Genomic DNA, 24,459 nt, shown 5'->3' with positions numbered 1-24,459 from the left:
GAAGCAACACTGATTTACAATAAATGTCACATGCTGTTGTGCAAATGGAATAGACAACAGGTGGAAATTAAAGGCAATTAGCAAGACACCCCCAATAAAGAAGTGGTTCTGCAGGTGGTGACCACAGACCACTTCTCAGTTCCTATGCTTCCTGGCTGATGTTTTGGTCACTTTTGAATGCTGGTGGTGCTTTCACTCTAGTGGTAGCATGAGACGGAGTCTACAACCCACACAAGTGGCTCAGGTAGTGCAGCTCATCCAGGATGGCACATCAATGCGAGCTGTGGCAAGAAGGTTTGCTGTGTCTGTCAGCGTAGTGTCCAGAGCATGGAGGCGCTACCAGGAGACAGGCCAGTACATCAGGAGACGTGGAGGAGGCCGTAGGGAGGGCAACAACCCAGCAGCAGGACCGCTACCTCCGCCTTTGTGCAAGGAGGAGCAGGAGGAGCACTGCCAGAGCCCTGCAAAATGACCTCCAGCAGGCCACAAATGTGCATGTGTCTGCTCAAACGGTCAGAAACAGACTCCATCAGGGTGGTATGAGGGCCCGACGTCCACAGGTGGGGGTTGTGCTTACAGCCCAACACCGTGCAGGACGTTTGGCATTTGCCAGAGAACACCAAGATTGGCAAATTCGCCACTGGCACCCTGTGCTCTTCACAGATGAAAGCAGATTCACACTGAGCACATGTGACAGACGTGACAGAGTCTGGAGACGCCGTGGAGAACGTTCTGCTGCCTACAACATCCTCCAGCATGACCGGTTTGGCGGTGGGTCAGTCATGGTGTGGGGTGGCATTTCTTTGGGGGGCCCTCCATGTGTTCGCCAGAGGTAGCCTGACTGCCATTAGGTACCGAGATGAGATCCTCAGACCCCTTGTGAGACCATATGCTGGTGCGGTTTGCCCTGGGTTCCTCCTAATGCAAGACAATGCTAGACCTCATATGGCTGGAGTGTGTCAGCAGTTCCTGCAAGAGGAAGGCATTGATGCTATGGACTGGCGGATGGTGGCGGCCCGTTCCCCAGACCTGAATCCAATTGAGCACATCTGGGACATCATGTCTCGCTCCATCCACCAACTCCACGTTGCACCACAGACTGTCCAGGAGTTGGCGGATGCTTTAGTCCAGGTCTGGGAGGAGATCCCTCAGGAGACCATCCGCCACCTCATCAGGAGCATGCCCAGGCGTTGTAGGGAGGTCATACAGGCACGTGGAGGCCACACACACTACTGAGCCTCATTTTGACTTGTTTTAAGGACATTACATCAAAGTTGGATCAGCCTGTAGTGTGGTTTTCCACTTTAATTTTGAGGGTGACTCCAAATCCAGACCTCCATGGGTTGATAAATTTGATTTCCATTGATAATTTTTGTGTGATTTTGTTGTCAGCACATTCAACTATGTAAAGAAAAAAGTATTTAATAAGATTATTTCATTCATTCAGATCTAGGATGTGTTATTTTAGTGTTCCCTTAATTTTTTTGAGCAGTGTATATATATATAATTCATAGACTATGTGTGGTATGTATTTGTATTTATGTGTGAATCTGTTTCTGGTATATGTAGAGCAACAACACTACAACAACACTACTATGTACCATTTGGTATCAATCCTGAATATTTCTCTGTGGTAGCTAAAGTACCAAAAAGTGATTTTTGCCATACTATCTCTTACACAGGCGACTGGTGGTACCTTTATTGGGGAGGACCAGTTCATTGTAATTGCTGGAACGGAATAAATGGAACAGCAAACATGTGGTTTCCATGAGTTTGATACCATTCCTTTGACTCCATCCCAGCCATTGTTATGAGCCGTCCTCTTCTCGCCAGCCTTCTGTGATCTCTCAGTACCAGGGCAGGCAATCAGTAGCTAGACCAGGACTGAATACAGTAGAGTGTTCCTCAGTACCCCTGCTGCGTTTCTACAGACACAAGAGAAGAAATAGAACATTGATCTGTTGTGGGTGGATGCCTTAGGTAGGACTAAGGATGAGAGCCTAATTTGCCTCCAGAGAAAACACACACACACAGTGTAAGAGTAGTTTTTAAAGAGTAGTTTAAGCTCCTAATATTGCTGGGTTCCCTGGTGTGCTCCAATCACTTCTATTTACTCCATCTCTAGGCTCCCGGCTGCGAGCGCTAGGAGTTCCCAACAAACAACTACAACAGGGTAGTGTGTGTGGAAGTGTGAGAGAGAAAGTGTGTGTGTATGTGTGCTGCCACTGTTGGGTATCTTTCTCTCTTTTGGGTGCTAGCAGGCAGGAAGTAGGTCAATAAGGTGGTAAACCCACCACAGATATTTGGAAGGAAACTAATTAAGTGTTGACATGGACTGCTGTTGGAGGATGTGTGCGTGTGTGAGTGTATTTGAGCGTGTGTGAGAGTGTATTTGAGTGTGTGTGAGTGTGTATGAGTGTGTGTGAGTGTATGTGAGTGTATGTGAGTGTATGTGAGTGTATGTGAGTGTGTGTGAGTGTTTGTGAGTGTATGTGAGCGTGTGTAAGCGTGTGTATCACCCCGTCCAGTGTATGTGTGTGTGATAGTGATCAGAGGTCCTCTACAGGGGACAGCTCATAAGCTAGGCCAACAGCTGCTTCCCTGGCTTCTAATTTGCATTTCCACTTTGAAGCCTTTTTCCTATTATTTCTGCGGAGGAATATTTTACATATTAATGGCTTACACGTGCAGCTAACCTACCCACATTTATTTTGTATTTAAATTTTATTTCACCTTTATTTAACCAGGTAAGCCAGTTGAGAACAAGTTCTCATTTACAACTGCGACCTGGCCAAGATAAAGCAAAGCAGTGCAATAAAAAACAACAACACAGAGTTACATATGGGGTAAACAAAACATAAAGTCAAAAATACAACAGAAAATATATATACAGTGTGTGCAAATGTAGCAAGTTATGGAGGTAAGGCAATAAATAGGCCATAGTGCAAAATAATTACAATTTAGTATTAACACTGGAATGATAGATGTGCAAGAGATGATGTGCTGTAATTTCAGATGGGCTGTGTACAGGTGCAGTGATTGGTAAGGTGCTCTGACAACTGATGCTTAAAGTTAGTGAGGGAGATAAGAGTCTCCATCTTCAGAGATTTTTGCAGTTCGTTCCAGTCATTGGCAGCAGAGAACTGGAAGGAATGGCGGCCAAAGGAGGTGTTGGCTTTGGGGATGACCAGTGAGATATACCTGCTGGAGCGCATACTACGGATGGGTGTTGCTATGGTGACCAATGAGCTAAGATAAGGCGGGGATTTGCACATACACACTGTCATGAACATATACACGCACACATGCGCATATACATACAGTTGAAGTCGGAAGTTTACATACACCTTAGCCAAATACATTTAAACTCATTTTTTCACAATTCCTGACATTTAATCCTAGTAAAAATTCCCTGTCTTAGGTCAGTTAGGATCACCACTTTATTTTAAGAATGTGAAATGTCAGAATAATAGTAGAGAGAATGAATTCTTTCAGCTTTTATTTCTTTCATCACATTCCCAGTGGGTCAGAAGTTTACATACACTCAATTATTATTTGGTAGCATTGCCTTTAAATTGTTGAACTTGGGTCAAACGTTTCGGGTAGCCTTCCACAAGCTTCCCACAATAAGTTGGGTGAATTTTGGCCCATTCCTCCTGACAGAGCTGGTGTAACTGAGTCAGGTTTGTAGGCCTCCTTGCTCGCACACGCTTTTTCAGTTCTGCCCACACATTTTCTATAGGATTGAGGTCAGAGCTTTGTGATGGCCACTCCAATACCTTGACTTTGTTGTCCTTAAGCCATTGTGCCACAACTTTGGAAGTATGCTTGGGGTCATTGTCCATTTGGAAGACCCATTTGCGACCAAGCTTTAACTTCCTGACTGATGTCTTGAGATGTTGCTTCAATATATCCACATAATGTTCCTTCCTCATGATGCCATCTATTTTGTGAAGTGCACCAGTCCCTCCTGCAGCAAAGCACCCCCACAACATGATGCTGCCACCCCCGTGCTTCAAGGTTAGGATGGTGTTCTTTGGCTTGCAAGCCTTCCCCTTTTTCCTCCAAACATAACGATGGTCATTATGGCCAAACAGTTCTATTTTTGTTTCATCAGACCAGAGGACATTTCTCCAAAAAGTATGATCGGTTTTGAGCAATGGTGTCTTCCTTGCTGAGCGGCCTTTCAGGTTTTGTCGATATAGGACTTGTTTTACTGTGGATATAGATACTTTTGTACCTGTTTCCTCCAGCATCTTCACAAGGTCCTTTGCTGTTGTTCTGGGATTGATTTGCACTTTTTGCACCAAAGTACGTTCATCTCTAGGAGACAGAACATGTCTCCTTCCTGAGCGGTATGACGGCTGCGTGGTCCCATGGTGTCTATACTTGCGTACTATTGTTTGTACAGATGAACGTGGTACCTTCAGGCGTTTGGATGAACCAGACTTGGGGAGGTCCCCAATTTTTTTTCTGAGGTCTTGGCTGATTTCTTTGGATTTTCCCATGATGTCAAGCAAAGAGGCACTGAGTTTGAAGGTAGGCCTTGAAATATATCCAAAGGTACACCTCCAATTGATTCAAATTATGTCAATTAGCCTATCAGAAGCTTCTACATTTTCTGGATTTTCCAAGCTGTTTAAAGGCACAGTCAACTTAGTGTATGTAAACTTGTGACCCACTGGAATTGTGATACAGTGAATTATAAGTGAAATAATCTGTCTGTAAACAATTGTTGGAAAAATTACTTGTGTCATGCACAATGTAGATGTCCTAACCGACTTGCCAAAACTATAGGTTGTTAACAAGAAATGTGTGGAGTGGTTGAAAAACGAGTTTTAATGACTCCAACCTGTATGTAAACTTCCGACTTCAACTGTATATACAGTTCCAGTCAAAAGTTTGGTCACACCTACTCATTTCAGGGTTCTTCCAGGGTTCTTGTATATTTTTACTATTTTCTACATTGTAGAATAATAGTGAAGACATCAAACCTATGAAGTAACCAAAAAAGTGTTAAACAAATCAAAATATATATATTTTTGAGATTCTTCAAAGCATCCACCGTTTGCATTGATGACAGCTTTGCATACTCTTGGCATTCTCTTAACCAGCTTCATGAGGTAGTGACCTGGAATGCATTTCAATTAACGGGTGTGCCTTGTCAAAAGCTAATTTGTGGAATTTCTTTCCTTCTTAATGCGTTTGAGCCAATCAGATGTGTTTTGACAAGGTAGGGGTGGTAAACAGAAGATAGCCCTATTTGGTAAAAGACCAAGTCCATATTATGGCAAGAACAGCTCAAATAAGCGAAGAGAAACGACAGTCCATCATTACTTCAAGACATGAAGGTCAGTCAATCTGGAAAATTTCAATAACTTTTAAAGTTTCTTCAAGTGCAGTTGCAAAAACCATCAAGCGCTATGATGAAACTGGCTCTCATGAGGACTACCACAGGAATGGAAGACCCAGAGTTACCTCTGCTGCAGAGGATAAGTTCATTAGAGTTAACTGCACCTCCGATTGCAGCCCAAATAAATGCTTCACAGAGTTCAAGTAACAGACACATCTCAACATCAACTGTTCAGAGGAGACTGCGTGAATCAGGCCTTCATGGTGGAATTGCTGCAAAGAAACCACTACTAAAGGACACCAATAAGAAGAAGAGACTTGCTTGGGCCAAGAAACACAAGCAATGGACATTAGACCGGTGGAAATATGTCCTTTTGTCTGATGAGTCCAAATCTGAGATTTCTGGTTCCAACTGCCGTGTATTGTGAGACACAGAGTAGGTGAACGGATGATCTCCGCATGTGTGGTTCCCACCATGAATCATGAAGGAGGAGGTGTGATGGTGTGGGTGTGCTTTGCTGGTGACACTGTCTGTAATTTTTTTAGAATTCAAGGCACACTTAACCAGCATGGCTACCACAGCATTCTGCAGAGATACGCCATTCCATCTGGTTTGCGCTGAGTGTTTTTCAACAGGACAATGACCGAAATACACCTCCAGGCTGTGTAAGGGCTATTTGATCAAGGAGAGTGATGGAGTGCTGCATCAGATGACCTGGCCTCCACAATCCTCCGACCTCAACCCAATTGAGATGGTTTGGGATGAGTTGGACCACAGAGTGAAGGAAAAGATGCCAACAAGTGCTCAGCATATGTGGGAACTCCTTCAAGACTGTTGGAAAAGCATTCCTCATGAAGCTGGTTGAGAGAATGCCAAGAGTGTGCAAAGCTGTCATCAAGGCAAAGGGTGGCTACTTTGAAGAATCTAAAATCTAAAATATATTTTGATTTGTTTAACACTTTTTTGGTTACTACATGATTCCATATGTGTTATTTCATAGTTGGATGTCTTCACTATTATTCTACAATGTAGAAAATAGTAAAAATATAGAAAAACCCTTGAATGAGTAGGTGTTCTAAAACTTTTGACTGGTACTGTATGCGTGCACAGGCACGCACGCACATGCACACACTCCCCTAACCATGTCAGCTCCAGGCTTCTGACTGATCTTAGTGTACAGTGTGTTATGTATCCAAATAGATGCAGTGAAATCACTCTGTTTATTTGACAGTGTAAGCAACACTTAGGGGTCGTTCCTGGTGCTTTGAGCTTTTTGTTCCCCCACCAGGGAAATAGACTAATGCAGAGGTTCAGATTCAGAGCAGACATTCACTGACATTGTGTCTAATGGCTGTCATAGTGGGATTCAGGAACATAATGAAGACTGTTGAGGTGGTGTGTGTGTCGTTTTGTGTGTGTGTGTGTGTGTCTTTACCTTTTTATATGTGTTTGTAGTGTGTGTGTGTGTGTGTGTGTGTGTGTGTGTGTGTGTGTGTGTGTTTACTCTTTGAAGTCTTCATAGAAGCCCAGTGCTGTTGTTCAAAGAGTCACCTCTTTCTATTCTCCCTTCTTCCTTTTTCCTCCTCTCACAATGAGGATAATACAGGAGAGCCACCCCCTCTCACACACACACACACACACACACACACACACACACACACACACACACACACATACACACACACATACACAGGTGCAGCAGAGCAGAGGAGACAGCTGTGGACTAGCCAGAGGTCTCTGTCCCTGTCTCTTGCTAGACCAATGGGAGGGCAGGAGGAAGCAGGTCTGTAGGGGCAGAGAGGGCCAAGATGATCAGGGTCTCTCTGCTCAGAGGACAGGATAGGGGCAGGATAGCCCTTCAAAACACCTGTCAGTGTTTTCTCTGTACTTAGAATATTAAATAAACACGCATGCACACACACACACACACACACACACACACACACACACACACACACACACACACACACACACACACACACACACACACCATGTATGACAGATGATGAGTGACCGGGGTCACTAGTCAGCTCTTCTTTCTTTTCTCTTTCTGAACAGCTGTTCTGCCACATGCTCACTGGAAGTTTGATCCACTGGTTCTGCATGAATAACCAAGATGGCTGAAGGGTCTTAATAGGATACACATGTACTATGTACTGCCTAACATTTGACTATTGATGGCTAAGTATTGGGTTTTAAAATACCTTGCTCCACGTAGAGAGTCAGTGTGGTGGTATGTGTGTAATAATCGCTGTCAAAGCAGTGCCTTGCCTTTATCTCTGCCCCTGCCCAAGGACATCCACGAAAGACAACAGGGGAAACATTAATACGGATACGGTGCCTTCAGAAAGTATTCAAACCCCTTGACTTATTCCACATTTTGTTGTATTTCTCACCCATCTACACATAATACCCCATAATGACAAAGTAAAAACATGTTTTTAGACATTTTTGCAAATGTATTGAAAATGAAATATCTAATTTACATAAGTATTCACACCACTGAGTCAATAAATATCAGAATCACCTTCGGCAGCGATTACAGCTGTGAGTCTTTCTGGGTAAGTCTCTAAGAGCTTTGCACACCTGGATTGTACAATATTTGCACATTATTATTAAAAAATTCTTCAAGCTTTGTCAAGTTTGTGTCACGCCTGACTCTGGGGACTCTTATTTGTTGAGTCAGGGTGTGTATTTTCTATGTGGTGTAGATCTATGTTTAAAGTCTAGTATGTCTAGATCTATGTTGGCCGGTGTGGTTCCCAATCAGAGGCAGCTGTCGCTCGTTGTCTCTGATTGGGGACCATACTTAGGCAGCCTTTTGGCACTAGTGGGTGGTGGGATCTTGTTCTGTGTGAGGTTTGTTGTGTGTACCTTAGGACGTCACGTATCGTTGGTTTATTGTTTTGTCGTTGTGTTTATTCGTTAAATAAACATGTTAGCATATCACGCTGCGCCTTGGTCCGTCCCGTTTATGAACGAACGTGACAAGTTGGTTGCTGATCATTGCTAGACAGCGATTTTCACGTCTTGCCATAGATTTTGAAGCCTATTTAAATCAAAACTGTAACTAGGCCACTCAGGAACATTCAATGTCATCATGGTAAGCAACTCCAGTGTATATTTGCCATTTTATTTTAGGTTATTGTCCTGCTGAAAGGGGCATTTGTCTTCCAGTGTCTGAACAAGGTTTTCCTCTAGGATTTTGCCTGTATTTATCTCTTTTCCGTTTCTTTTCATCCTAAAAAACTCCCTAGTCCTTGCCGATGACAAGCATACCCATAACACAATGCAGCCACCACCATGCTTGAAAATATGAATAGTGGTACTCAGTGATGTGTTCTGTTGGATTTGCTCGAAACATAACATTCAGGACAATTTCTTTGCCACATTGTTGCAGTTTTACTTTAGTGCCTTATTGCAAAGAGGATGCATATTTTGGAATCTTTTCATTCTGTACAGGCCTCCGTCTTCTCACTCTGTCATTTAGGTTAGTATTGTGGAATAACTACAATGTTGTCGATCCAGCCTTAGTTTTCTCCTATCACAGCAATTCAACTCTGTAACTGTTTTAAAGTGGAAGTGACAGCAATTTTGCAACATGACATCTTATTAAAATCTTTTCATATACACCCCCAGGAGGAATATTACACCTTTTTTGTACATTTTCTGACAAGCGACCCTGGGACTAAACACCTCCCTCTGCAACTGGATCCTGGACTTCCAGACTGGCCGCCCCCAGGTGGTAAGGGTAGGTAACAACACATCTGCCACGCTGATCCTCAACACGAGGGCCCTCAGGGGTGCGTGCTCAGTCCCCTCCTGTACTCACTGTTCACCCATGACTGCATGGCCAGGCACGACTCCAACACCATCATTAAGTTTGCCGACGACACAACAGTGGTAGGCCTGATCACCGACAACGATGAGACAGCTATAGGGAGGAGGTCAGAGACCTGGCCGTGTGGTGCCAGGATAACAACCCCTCCCTCAACATGATCAAGACAAAGGAGATGATTGTGGACTACAGGAAAAAAAGAGGACTGAGCACGCCCCCATTCTCATCGACGGGGCTGTAGTGGAACAGTTTGAGAGCTTCAATTTCCTTGGTGTCCACATCACCAACAAACTATCATTGTCCAAACACACCAAGACAGTCGTGAAGAGGGCACGACAAATCCTATTCCCCTTCAGGAGACTGAAAAGATTTGGCATGGGTCCTCAGATCCTCAAAAAGTTATACAGCTGCAACATCGAGAGCATCCTGACTGGTTGCATCACCGCCTGGTATGGCAACTGCTCGGCCTCCGACCGCAAGGCACTACAGAGAGTAGTGCGTACGGCCCAGTACATCACTAGGGTCAAGCTTCCTGCCATCCAGGACCTCTATACCAGGCGGTGTCAGAGGAAGGCCCTAGAAATTGTCAAAGACTCCAGCCACCCAAGTCATAGACTGTTCTCTCTGCTACCGCACGCGCAAGCGGTACCGAGTGCCAAGTCTAGGTCAAAAGGCTTCTTAACAGCTTCTACCCCCAAGCCATAAGACTCCTGAACAGCTAATCATGGCTACCCGGACTATTTGCATTGCCCCCCCACCCCACCTCAACCCCCTCTTTTACGCTGCTGCTACTCTGTTTATTATTTATGCATAGTCACTTTAACTCTACCCACATGTACATATTACCTCAATTACCTCAACTAACCGGTGCCCCCACACATTTACTCTGTACCCGTACTCCCTATAGCCTCCCTACTGTTATTTTATTTTACTGCTGCTTTTTAATTATTTGCAATTTTTTATTTTTTACTTATCTATTTTGTACTTTACTTAAAAACTGCATTGTTGTTTAAGGGCTTGTAAGTAAGCATTTCACTGTAAGGTCTACACCTGTTGTATTCGGCGCTGTCACACCCTGGTTCTGGGACTCTATAGGTTGAGCCAGGGTGTGTTCATTCTATGTGTTCTGTTTCTATGTTGGGAGTTCTAGTTTGTTTATTTCTATGTTGGCCTGAGTGACTCCCAATCAGAGGCAACGAGTGTCAGCTGTGGCTGGTTGTCTCTGATTGGGAGCCATATTTAAACTGTCGGTTTTTCCCTTTGTGTTTGTGGGTTCTTGTTCCGTGTTGGTCTATGTTACCTAGGACGTTACGAGTCGTTTGTTGTTTTGTTCATTGTCAGTATTTATCACTATAGATAAATAAACATGTTTGTTCATCACGCTGCGCCTTGGTCCTCCTCTCTTAACGACGACCGTGACAGGCGCATGTGGCAAATACAATTTGATTTGATTTGAAGCGAAGCGAACACTTAGATATAGTCTTTATCATGTTTTCATAAATTAATATAATGTTTGGGAATTACTTATAGTAAGTAATTTGTGAACATTCAATAGCAATATAGAGTGGGCCTTGCATTTGGACAATTAATAGACACTGCTGTAATTGCTACAAGACCATGGTGCTTGCCTACGGAGCTGTGAGGGGAACGGCACCTCCGTACCTTCAGGCTCTGATCAGTCCCTACACCCAAACGAGGGCATTGCGTTCATCCGCCTCTGGCCTGCTGGCCACCCTACCTCTGCGGAAGCACAGTTCCCGTTCAGCCCAGTCAAAACTGTTCGCTGCTCTGGCACCCCAATGGTGGAACAAGCTCCCTCACGACGCCAGGACAGTGGAGTCACTCACCACCTTCCAGAGACACTTGAAACCCCACCTCTTTAAGGAATACCTGGGATAGGAAAAAGTAATCCTTCTACACCCCCCACCACTTTACAATAAAAACATATTGTAAAGTGGTTATCCCACTGGCTATAATGTGAATGCACCAATTTGTAAGTCGCTCTGGATAAGAGCGTCTGCTAAATGACGTAAATGTAATGTAAATGTAATTAAAACCAAATAAAACATCTGTCCTGTCCAGGACCGGAGTATACACAGACCGGTTCGCCATAGCCAATCAGAGGTACAGTAGGCCTATATGCAAATAAGCCATTTGCCACATGGGCCTGCCATCATTCACTTTGAACTGGACTGTGTGTTTACAGGCAGTAGCAACAGGGCGACTTTAGATCATTAGAACGCATTCGCCAAAAGCTACAAAATACACCTGAATGGATTTCTGCAAATATGTAAATACCATGGGAGTCCTCTTACATTTACAAACTTCACAATCCTATTGATCAAACAACCATAAAAAGGGAGTCTCTCTCTCTCCCTCAGTTGACTATGCACATCAACAACAACAAGATCAACAACTAATGCTAGTCGAGCGAGATTAGATAAAAATCTAACGAGGAACATTAGATATAACCTCTCAAACTAGTTGGCCATCAAAATTGCACTGATAAACAATGGGGAATAGTAGACTGCTCGTCCTTCTGCCAATTAATGCTTGCCCCAACCCACATTTTGGCAGCTGAATGGGAACTTGCCTGCCCGCACATTTGATCGATGCCAAATACATTTGATTGTCAACTAAGAGATATGCTAACTGTGGATAACAGTCTTTCATGTTCAGAATAGCTAGCTAGCAAAGCAATTCACATTTCTTGCTCGCTAACCAAATGGCACCTGCAGCATTTCTAGCTGTAGCCAACGAAAAATGATATGAGGGGGAAAAGTCGGTCACTCACCCACTCCTCCAATGACATCTCATCCTCCCAGCAGCTAGCTAGCTAACATTAGGCTCAGTGTTATTAGCTTGCTAAATAAATAGCTAGTTACATAAATAGATACTTCCATGGGTGTCAAACTCAATCAGTGCACGGGCCATATTGAAAAAACACAAAGAATTCATGTACCAGACATAGCCTATTTGTTTTGACAAAAAAACGTGCAACTGCAGTTGGCCATTGTTTTATTAGAAAAAATATGGCCCTTTATAATGTCCACTTATGTACATAGCATGCTGTATATACTGTAGCATTTTAACATATTAAAACAAAAGAGATAAATAATATTTGTCCAGCCTTTGCCGCTATGCTTGCAGATGTGCATAATATGCTGCGACCCTAATCAAAAGGTATTTAATAACTCCAAATAACAAAAACTTAGCTATAGGTTGTTGTAACATTTAAACTTAAACATTTTTTTTCATTTACACTGCATGGATCACCGGTGCGGTCGAATGCAGCATTTATTTATGATGCAATCAAAATGTATTGTAGTTGAGTAGCTAACCTAGGCTACTGTTCAAATGTTGCTGTAATAGGCCTACATGTTTCTCTTTTGCATTGTGTTTTGTTGCAGGTTTTATTTTTTGGTTATTCATTGTCAAGCTTTAAAAACCGAACAACTTATTATGTGATTTGTTAAGCACATTTTTACTCCTGAATTTATTTAGGCTTGCCATAACAAAGGGGTTGAATACTTATTGACTCAAGACATTTCAGCTTTTAATTTTGTATTAATTTGTAAAAATTTCTAAAAACATTATTCTACTTTGACATTAGGGGGTATTGTGTGTAGGCCAGTGACACAAAATCTCAATTTAATCAGTTTTAAATTCAAGCTGTAACACAACAACATGTGGAAAGAGTTAAGGGGTGTGAATACTTTCTGAAGGCACTTTAGTCCTTTAACCCTTTGATGCCTACGATCACATATTTGTGATCATTGTTGAGTGGTCCTTGCAGCATACCATTGCAAATATGTGATTGGAACAGTAGCAGCAGAATGTATTATGCAACAAACTCATCCAAACAGCATTGTTGTCTGAAAAGCATCTAAACAATGTTTTGTACTGATGGGAAATAAAGGTCTTCACAACTTTAGTCCTCAATTTCACCTTTTATTGTAAAAGATAAATGTGAACTTCATCATCCAAGCATCACACGGAACACATCCACAGCCAAACTCATTCCATAAACCAGTCTAAAAAACAGGTTGCACTGACAAAAAACGAATCCTAAGTTAGTGACCTAACAGCTATACTTGTTTACAATGCACAAGGGAGAAATTTAATATTGTTTAGAAAAGAGATGTGTGTCAGCTAAGCTAACAACACCTAAATTCTTTATGATTGATAAGCAAAAACTCCCTAATCCCAGAATGCCATTCACTATAAGAAGTAAATAAACAAAGTCAAAGATGGCTGCGCCCATTGGACAACATTTTTTAGGGGTGTTTGTGGGGGGGGGGCATTTCAAGTCCATGGGGGGTAGAAATGGGGGAAGGTATCGTGGGCAGATATGATGCAGGAAATATTACTATGATGGGGGATTTATCAATAAATGGGGGGCAAACACGGGGGAAGTTTATAAGCGAAATAAAAATAAAACCCCTGGAGAGGGGGGTCTGAGCTGGCAACCGTGAGTAACGATAGTTATAATTTAAATCAGTCGAGTGAACCATCCCTTCACATCGTTTTGTTATAACATCTTTGGTCTGACAGACGTTTACATGACAACCAGAGTGCATTGTATAATGTCAACAAACATGGCGCCACACATAGCTTAGCATTAGCTCATCATAATCAGTACAACCTTCCAAAAAGTATTTTACACACATCATATGTGTCCATTACAATCCATGCACGAATCGGAATGCATGATTTGTCACCAGTACTTGAAAACATGTGAATAAAACAGAAAATGCATTATGCTCCAAACATACATACAGTATGCTACAGTAGAAACGACAACATGATATACAGAAACTATAATGATAATGTAATAAGGCACTTCCTTTGATAGGAACGCACACATGTCCAAAGTTATTATTAGTAACAAAAACAACAATGAAGGCAATGCGAGCGCCAGCTGGAAAATGTGCCAGCGGGAAAAGGTTTGTGCAAGTTATTTTCTGACTGGAGATGCGCAAATATCTGCATACTTGATCTGGGGAAACACTGGGGAAGTACTTGGGCTCGCTCAGTAAAGCTTCAAACATAAATTGTCCGCAACAGTGAAGTGAGCTACTTCTATGTGAATTAATGAGGAGGCGGACACACATCAATGCAAACTGTTGTTAGAAAATAAAACTTGTTAAAAAATCAATTGAAACATAGCCTATAGATAATTAGCAGGCAGCGTGCCTTGGTTTGAGGGTAGCGTGGGTTAACTGTCCGTAACAATAACATTAACGCCCGTTAAGAGATGTTTGGAACTTACACGTGAAAAGGTTAATTGGTAGACATAAAATTTAGCTCAGATCCAACGTGTTACCATGGCAACCAATACTCAATAATGGTAATTTCTAGTTAATAGAGGGCTAGGGTCACAGTTAGAATGTATGAGTTATTTATGGCTAAATGGAAAATGGAATGCAGTTTGTCGCTATACGCGTGTAGGCTGTGTGTAGGGGGAGGCCTTCCCGCTCAAAGACCTCTCCATCACGGTTGACATCTCCACGGTGTCCCCCTCCCAGAGTGCAAAGAACCTTGGCGTGACCCTGGACAACACCCTGTCGTTCTCTGCAAACATCAAAGCAGTGACTACTCCTGCAGGTTCATGCTCTACAACATCCGTAGAGTATGACCCTACCTCACACAGCAAGGAGCACAGGTCCGAATCTAGGCACTTGACATCTACCGTCTGGACTACTGCAACTTGCTGTTGGCTGGGCTCCCCGCTTGTGCCATCAAACCCCTGCAACTTATCCAGAACGCTGCAGCCGCCTGGTGTTCAACCTTCCCATGTTCTCCCATGTCACCCTGCTCCTCCGCACACTCCACTAGCTTCCAGTCAAAGCTCACATCCACTACAAGACCATGGAACTTGCCTACAGAGGAACTGTCCTTCCCTACCTTCAGGCTATGCTCAAACCCTACACCCCAACTTGAGCACTCCGATCTGCCACCTCTGGTCTCGTGGCCCTCACACCACTGCGGGAGGTCAGCTCCCGCTCAGCCCAGTCCAAGCTCTTCTCTGTCCCCAGTGGTGGAACCAGCTTCCCCCTGAAGCTAGGACAGCAGAGTCCCTGCCCATGTAGGCCTAAAGAGACAGACAAGAAGACAGAGAGAAGGAAAGAGATGTAATGTGTGAGAAACAGGCAGAAAAGCCAGAAAGAATGATGACTCTCTCTTGCAGATACAGTCAGACAGTGCTATAGCGACAGTCACAGACACTAAAGCAGAGGATAATGGGTAACAGGAAGTGGCGCCCGCTGCCATCCATGGTGTAACAGACAGAGAGCGATCTGAGAGTAGCGTCAGTCTCATACATCCACTTCATTTATGCCCCAACCACACAGCTAAACCTTTCACTGTGGGTCTTCACACCTACACCGTGTGCGTGTGTGTCCCAGCTACAGTAGCACATTTAGTTTCTTGGAAGTTGTGGGAATGTACGTTTTTGGTTTCCCATTGGTTCTGGGAACGAAGCCATACGTTTCCTGACCGGTAAAACAGAACGTTTTTTAAATGTTCTGAAAACAGAAATTAACATTTTACCTGTTCTGGGAACATACAGTTTTAAGTTGCAGGGAGGTTCTGAGAACGGTTTACTATGGTTCCCGGAATGTTTTCCTGGGAGGTTTTATTAAAGTTATGAGAATGGAAATTATAGGTAATTAAATAACGTTCTGAGAACATGTTTAAATAAGACTTTTAATAATACTGCTAGATTAGTTTGGATGAACTGTTTTGAACGCCAAGCATATATAGGACACATGGAAATTCATTTGCTTAGGCAATAATCATGCAAAATAGGGCTGCACGATATATCGTTTCAGCATCGACATTGCGATGTATGCATCCGCAATAGTCACATCGCAGAACGTTCGATTTAGTAAGGTAAACATATATCAGTCTACAATATATATATATTTTTTTTACGTTAAACTAGCATTATATCTGTCTGATATAACGTAATTTACTCTGATTTATGGGTTATTGGATACAAAGTTTATTATTATTATTATTTTAAACACGGAGTTCGTTGCTGCACGTGGTTGACATGCAGGCTCTGCTTGCGCGTGACGAAATGATGGGCGAGGAACAGCCAAAAAAGACTGAAATTGAGAATTTGGTTGCAAAAGAAATGCATCATCAATTATATGGAAATATTTTGGCTACAGACAGGATGATGTTGACCAAAAACAGGTACTTTGTCGAGAGTGCCTTGCAATTGTTGCCACAACACGAGGCAACACGACCAATTTGTTCGATCATTTAAGGCGGCACCACAAATCTTCGTATGACGAGTGCAAAGCATCTCAATTCCCTCCAAAGCAAAAATCTATTTCAGATGCCTTTGCCAGTATTACACCATACGAGAAAGGTTCCAAACGGCAGAGAGAAATCACAGATTCAATAACATTTCACGTCGCTAAAGACATGGTACCAATTAACACGGTTACCAAAGAGGATAGTTGCCATCACGCAACTATTTTTCTCAAGTTGCCATCCCAGAGTTGTACGAGAAATGCAAGGCACAAGTTGAAACAGAGCTGTCACAAGTGGAATATTATACAGCAACAACAGACTTGTGGTCCAGCCGGACAACGGAGCCCTACATAAGTCTGACCGTACACTTTATTAATGAGGACTTCCACCTGAAAAGTCGCCGTTTGCAAACTGCATTTTTCCCAAAGGATCATACATACATCCTGTATTTTTTCATATCGCAATATATATCGCAGAAAAACAAAATATGGCAATGTCAGTTATTTCCAATATCGTGCAACCCTAATGCAAAACCCTTTTTTTATTGTGGCACAGCGTCTGTGAGATTCAAAACTATGATCTTCTGTTCCCTATCCATAGAATTAGTCCACTGCGCCACCAGAATGGAAGTAGCATGCCATGTTTTTTTACTCATACAAAGCTGTTCATTTTAGTCTATTCAAATAGACCCCATTTCAAAGGAAACAAGCACTCTTTAAGAACCAGGTGTGGCTAATTAGTGGGCGCAGCCAACACACCTGAACACACAACATAGAGAGAGTTTTGTTGACGCTGAGAACGGAATGTATGTTTTTAAATAACATTCTTAGAACATTCTTTGAATGTTACTAATGTTTTCTTGTGGTTTTTATGGAATGTTTTCTTAATGTTCTGTGAACATGACTTTAAATAGAACCTTGAGGAAACCTGTAGAAAACATTATGCTCAAGTACTGAAATTCCCACAAAAGATTGTTGTTTCTTAACGTTCTCTGAACGTTCTGAGAACATGACTTTAAACCATGAGGAAACCTGTAGGAAACATTCATTATGCTGAAGTACAGAAATTCCCACCTAATAAACATATGGTTCATGTTACAGTGGCTTGTGAAAGTATTCACCCCCCTTGGCATTTTTCCTATTTTGTTGCCTTACAACCTGGAATTAAAATGGATTTTTGGGGGGTTTGTATAATTTGATTTACACAACATGCCTACCACTTTGAAGATGCTAAATATTTTTTATTGTGAAACAGACAAGAAATAAGACAAAAAAACAGAAAACTTGAGCGTGCATAACTATTCAAACCCCCCAAAGTCAATACTTTGTAGAGCCACCTTTTGCAGCAATTACAGCTGCAAGTCTCTTAGGGTGTGTCTATAAACTTGGCACACATAGCAACTGGGATTTTTGCCCATTCTTCAAGGCAAAACTGCTCCAGATCCTTCAAGTTGGATGGGTTCCGCTGGTGTACAGCAATCTTTAAGTCATACCACAGATTCTCAATTGGATTGAGGTCTGGGCTTTGGCTAGGCCATTCCAAGACATTTAAATGTTTCCCCTTAAACCACTCAAGTGTTGTTTTAGCAGTATGCTTAGGGTCATTGTCATGCTGGAAGGTGAACCTCCGTCCCAGTCTCAAATCTCTGGAAAACTGAAACCGGTTTCCCTCAAGAATTTCCCTGTATTTAGCGCCATCCATCATTCCTTCAATTCTGACCAGTTTCCCCAGTCCCTGCCGATGAAAAACATCCTCACAGCATGATGCTGCCACCACCATGCTTCACTGTGGGGATGGTGTTCTCGGGGTGATGAGAGGTGTTGGGTTTACGCCAGACATAGCATTTTCCTTGATGGACAAAAAGCTCAATTTTAGTTTCATCTGACCAGAGTACCTTCTTCCATATGTTTGGGGAGTCTCCCACATGCCTTTTGGCGAACATCAAACGTGTTTGCTTATTTTTTTCTTTAAGCAATGTCTTTTTTCTGGCCACTCTTCCGTAAAGCCCAGCTCTGTGGAGTGTACGGCTTAAAGTGGTCCTATGGACAGATACTCCAATCTCCGCTGTGGAGCTTTGCATCTCCTTCAGGGTTATCTTTGGTCTCTTTGTTGCCTCTCTGATTAATGCCCTCCTTGCCTGGTCCATGAGTTTTGGTGGGCGGCCCTCTCTTGGCAGGTTTGTTGTGGTGCCATATTCTTTAAATTGTTTAATCATGGATTTAATGGTGCTCCGTGGGATGTTAAAAGTTTATGATTTTTTTAAAAATAACCCAACCCTGATCAGTACTTCTCCACAACTTTGTCCCTGACCTGTTTGGAGAGCTCCTTGGTTTTCATGGTGCCGCTTGCTTGGTGGTGCCCCTTGCTTAGTGATGTTGCAGACTCTGGGGCCTTTCAGAAAAGGTGTATATATATAGAGATCATGTGACACTTAGATTGCACACAGGTGGACTTTATTTAACTAATTATGTGTCTTCCAAAGGTAATTGGTTGCACCAGATCTTATTTAGGGGCTTCATAGCAAAGGGGGTGAATCCATATGCACGCACCACTTTTCCGTGATTTATTTTGTCAAATTTTTTGAAACAAGTTATTTTTTTCATTTCACTTCACCAATTTGGACTATTTTGTGTATGTCCATTACATGAAATCCAAATAAAAATCCATTTAAATTACAGGTTGTAATACAACAAAATAGGAATAACGCCAAAGGGGATGAATACTTTTGCAAGGCGCTGTATGTGCTAGCTGGGTATCCTGCACCATTCACAGAACTTTGTGGGAAGGTTGTATGCAAAATAACTATAGGACAACCATGCTCTCAACAAGCTCTAAGAAACATATTGTTCTCAGAACGTTATGTGCTAACTGGGGGGTGTGTGTGTGTGTGTGTGTGTGTGTGGTCCGCTGACTAAGTGTATCAAACATAAATAATTAAGAGGGCATTATAAGCAAATCAAACCAGCAGATCCAGTCCTCTCAGTTTAAGTGATGCTGCCTTATTACAACACACTTGAATTATGGGGTTGTTTTTCAACTAATGCCTGTAATTACTACAGTGACTCACTACTATGGCATCACGCACGAACACACACACACACACACATACACACACACACACACACACACACACACACTTTGCTCTGGATAAACTGTGAGAATATGTTTTATTTGATTCTATTCCATTCTGATTTTATTGTCAGTATGTTGTGCTTGTCCCTTGTCATTTAGATTATTGATCATATTTATTGATGTTGTTTGCAGCTCTCATATCTGCTGGCTGCTGCACCAACACCTGTAGGAGTGTGAAGATTTGGGACAGGTGAGACATACACACAAAAACAAACACACATACAGTGCATTCAGAAAGTATTCAGACCCCTTGACTTTTTCCACATTTTGTTACATTACAGCCTTATTCTAAATTGTGGTTTTTCCCCTCATCAATCTACACACAATACCCCATAATGACAAAGCAAAACAGGTTTTTAGGAATGTTTGCAAATGTATTTATTTTATTTTATTTCATATATCACATTTACATAAGTATTCAGACCCTTTACTCATTACTTTGTTGAAGCACCTTTGGCAGCGATTGCAGACTCAAGTCTTGTTGGGTATGACACTACAAGCTTGGCACAAGCTTGGCACAGTATGACACTACAAGCTTGGGGAGTTTCTCCCATTCTTCGCTGCAGATTCTCTCAAGCTCTGTCAGGTTGGATGGGGAGCGTCGCTACACAGCTATTTTTAGGTCTCTCCAGAGATGTTAGATTGGGTTCAAGTCCGGGCTCTGGCTGGGCCACTCAAGGACATTCAGAGACTTGTCCCTAAGCCACTCCTGCGTTGTCTTGGCTGTGTGCTTAGGGTCTTTGTTCTTTTGGAAGGTGAACCTTCGCCCCAGTCTGAAGTCCTGAGCGCTCTGGAGCAGGTTTTCATCAAGGATCTCTCTGTACTTTGCTCTGTTCATCTTTCCTCGATCCTGACTAGTCTCCCAGTCCCTGCCGCTGAAAAACATCCCAACAGCATGATGCTGCCACCACCATGCTTCACCGTAGGGATGGTGCCAGATTTCCTCCAGACGGGACGCTTGGCATTCAGGCCAAAGTGTTCAATCTTGGTTTCATCAGTCCAGAAAATCTTGTTTCTCATGGTCTGAGAGTCCTTTGGGTGCCTTTTGGCAAACTCCAAGTGGGCTGTCATGTGCCTTTTACTGAGGAGTGGCTTCCATCTGGCCACTCTACCATAAAGGCCTGATTGGTGGAATGCTGCAGAGATGGTTGTCCTTCTAGAAGGTTCTCCCATCTCCACAGAGGAACTCTGGAGCTCTGTCAGAGTGACCATTGAGTTGTTGGTCACCTCCCTGACCAAGACCCTTCTCTAACGATAGCTCAGTTTGGCCGGGCGGCCAGCTCTAGGAAGAGTCTTTGTGGTTCCAAACTTCTTCCATTTAAGAATGATGGAGGCCACTGTGTTCTTGGGGACCTTCAATGCTGCAGAAATGTGTTGGTACCCTTCCCCAGATCAGTGCCTCGACACAATCCTTGTCTCGGAGCTCTACGGACAATTCCTTCGACCTCATGGCTTTTGCTCTGACACGCAATGTAAACTGTGGGACCTTATGTAGACAGGTGTGCACCTTTCTAAATCATGTCCAATCAATTGAATTTACCACAGGTGGACTCCAATCAATGGATGATCAATGGAAACAGGATGCACTGAGCTCAATTTACTCCTGAGTGGCGCAGTGGTCTAAGGCCCAGCGTCGTCCAGGGTAGGGGAGGGAATGGCCGGCAGGGATGTAGCTCAGTTGATAGAGCATGGCGTTCGCAACGCCAGGGTTGTGGGTTCGATTCCCATGGGGGGCCAGTATAAAAAAAATAAAAAAAATGTATTCACTAACTGTAAGTCGCTCTGGATAAGAGCGTCTACTAAAATGTAAATGTAAAGTTTGAGTCTCATAGCGAAGTGTCTGAATACTTATGTAAATAAGGTTTGTCTGTTTTTTATTTTTAATACATTTGCAAAAATAAACTATTTTCACTTTGTCATTATGGGTTATTGTGTGTAGATTGATTAGGAAAAATGTTTATTTAATCAATTTTAGAATAAGGCTGTAACGTAAAATTTATTGGAAAAAGGGATGGGGTCTGAATACTTTCCGAATGCACTGTATGTTGCTCTAAGAGTTGTGCAAAGTTGGTAGAATCTTAATAAAAATTCTTCACAGCTATAATGGCTGCCAAAGGTGCTTCTGTTAACTCAGGCGGATGGAGACTTGTCCAATTATGATATTTCAGTTGTATTATTTTTTCTTAATTTGGAAAATGTTTTATAGCTTTCTTTCACTTTGAAAAGGTGGAGTAGGTTGAATCGATCTGTAGGAAAAAAATCTAATATAATCCCTTTTTAGATTTAAGTTTAACGCAGCAAAATGTGAAAAAAGTTCAACGGGGTGTAGACTTTCTATAGGCACTGTAGCTTGTTGTTTATGTTGGCCAATCAAAGCGACACAGAGGCTCAATGTGTAACAATTGGAGTGAGAGTTCACTAATGCAATGCAAGATGGAAATGAGAAGGAGTAGGCTACAACGAGCAACCAACAGGTAGGCTGTTGTTTTATCTGAGTGGGGTTGGGGAAAAAGCGCAGCATGTGGCCTGAATATTAGCCTAGCTAGCTATAGCTGGCTAGCTTAGCTAGCTAGCTTCTCTAGGCTACTCCAGTCAAGACAGGCACTGTTATATGGGATGATAAATAACATTGTGGCTGCTACAAGTTAGCTAGGCGTGGCTGTCTACCTCCGTCTGCTCGCTCCCATCTCACACACACCGGCCCCTGTGCAGCTGCAGCAATCGAGCGCTAGCCTCTTTACATCATGCAGCAGTGCTCAGGTAAAAAAACGTAGGTAAAAAAAACAACATGTATTTACAATATCCGGATATCTGACAAAAATTACTATTCGAATAGTGAAATTATTTCAAACCCCATCCCTAACGGGCACACACACACACACGGCCACTTGCACACACACATGCATATATACAGTAATGGTAATACCCATTGTCCCCTCTTGTCTTTCAGCTTTGATGCCTCCTGACCACAACAAGCCTCCATCATACATGCTGCAGTGACCAGAGCCCCTAAAGAGAGAGAGAGGGGGAGAGAGAGAGAAACACTAGAGAGAGAGGTGCAGTAGAGAAAGAGAAATAAAGAGAGAGAAAGAAAGACAAAAATAAAGTTTGAAAGACAGTGTATTGATGAGGTCGACTCTCCCACTTCAGCCATGCTCTTTCTTGATGTCAGATAGAGGATACACGGTTGTGTGATTGCCAAATGAATATTACTGTCAGTGAATTGTATCTCTCTGTTGCCAACAAAATAGTCCTACCTCCTTTGATTAAAAAAAGCCTATGAAACCGAAAGGAACAAGACTTGTAGGCCATAGGCCCTTTACAGACCAACACATGCTCTCCATAATACATTACAGTTCCCTTTTGTGTGAAGTTCCAACCAGTGTTACAGTACAGTACATAAACCTTGTGTTCAGCTGAGAAGACTGCATTATATTGGCCCCTTATTATACATCTAGAAATGTAAACACCAGCTCATATGACAATGGTTGTGGAGAGAACATATCAAAATCCTATCCTCAATTCATGTGATTTGTGAGGAGTCACTTATACACACACACCACACACACACCCACACACACATTATTACTAACAGACTGTACTGTATAACCTCTAATCCCTGTGACTTTTTAGATTTTTGGTGACAGAACTAAGATAAGTCAAGAGTAGTGTATATCTGCTTAGTTTTCTATATATAACAATGATCATATTATTTTTGACGTACTGGTCTTATTATATCTATAAATATCATATCAAGAGATGTATGTATAAGATAATAAAATGTCTTTATGTAAAATACCTCATCCAGAGAGACTTGTCTTCTGTTTGGCCCCACACACACACCATAAACTGGCACCATAGGTGTGTTTGTTTTTAGGAGTGCATGGATTCATATTAAGGATGGAGAAAATGACTATTTCACCACAGCAGGAGGAACCGCAAAAGGTATTCAGCAATTATGCACTTAACTCATCGATCCAGGCACAACACAGCAGATAGAAGCTTAAGATGATCAAGCTCACCGTTCCGTTTGACCGAAGAGACCTCCACGATATTCACAGGCTTATCTGATCAATATCTCTCTATATTCAGCTTGTGTGTGTGTGTTTTCATAACACTATATTATACAGTAAACATATAGATATTCCTCTGGGTTGCTGACATGGGAAATGGTCTAACATGATTTATTAACTCAAATGGCATCAGATCAAATAAATTCTAATAAGAACCACCCTCGCACACACAATCACAGTTAGAAACACACATATACACCTCTACATTCTCCCACCCAACACAGCCACACACACACAAACACACACGCGTGCTAAGAAAGCATACATAGTAAGAAAATGTTTTATTTTCATCGCACACAATTATCTCACAAACACACACCTGTGTGTGGGGTAGGCGAGGGGAGTGATGTGCTGATTAACTGCAACCTACTCCTGTGACTGTCTGAGTTCCTACTGCAATGCACCAGTAGTGGGTCCTACTGGGGTTGCCCTCACTACTGCCTGCAAGCTGTGTCTCTGTGTCAGCCTACCTGACTACCACACACACCGTGTCTGTCTATCTGCCTGTATTTACATAGACATCAACAGTCTAGGCTGGGAGGGCTGAAGAGGATGGCATAGATTTCATAACCGCAGTATTGTTCAAATAAAATAACAATTTGTAGGAACTGGGATTGTCTAATTTGCAACATGCCTACGCTAGCACTTTGATACCTGGTGTGTGTGCTTGTGTGTGTGACTGTGAGACTTTGTGTGTGTCTCTTTTTCTGCGCGTATGTGTGTGCATGCATAGAGATCCCTAGGGATTTCCATTATAGAAGAACTACCTTGTTTTTTCAAGTCCTAAACATCCTACA

The 24,459-nt window shown here is 42.5% G+C and overlaps 1 protein-coding gene across 2 annotated transcripts in view; it reads left to right on the top strand.

The window, feature by feature from the left end:
- Positions 1-23,342, top strand: part of ccdc85a (coiled-coil domain containing 85A) — a 46,675-nt gene extending 23,333 nt beyond the window's left edge. Inside the window, exons 3-4 of one of the 2 annotated variants that reach the window (XM_041866530.2) lie at positions 19,722-19,779; positions 22,540-23,342. In XM_041866530.2, coding sequence (XP_041722464.2) covers positions 19,722-19,779; positions 22,540-22,555 — 74 coding nt within the window. In that variant the 3' untranslated portion in view covers positions 22,556-23,342. The remainder of the gene's footprint in view (positions 1-19,721; positions 19,780-22,539) is intronic. The other variant, XM_041866531.2, reaches the window with a different exon arrangement.
- Positions 23,343-24,459: the final 1,117 nt, after the last annotated feature.

Source organism: Coregonus clupeaformis, chromosome 37 (genome assembly GCF_020615455.1).
Source record: "Coregonus clupeaformis isolate EN_2021a chromosome 37, ASM2061545v1, whole genome shotgun sequence".
Lineage (NCBI taxonomy): Eukaryota > Metazoa > Chordata > Actinopteri > Salmoniformes > Salmonidae > Coregonus > Coregonus clupeaformis.
The sequence above is the reverse complement of the archived record's forward strand: the minus strand, read 5'-3'. Positions and strand labels throughout refer to the sequence as shown.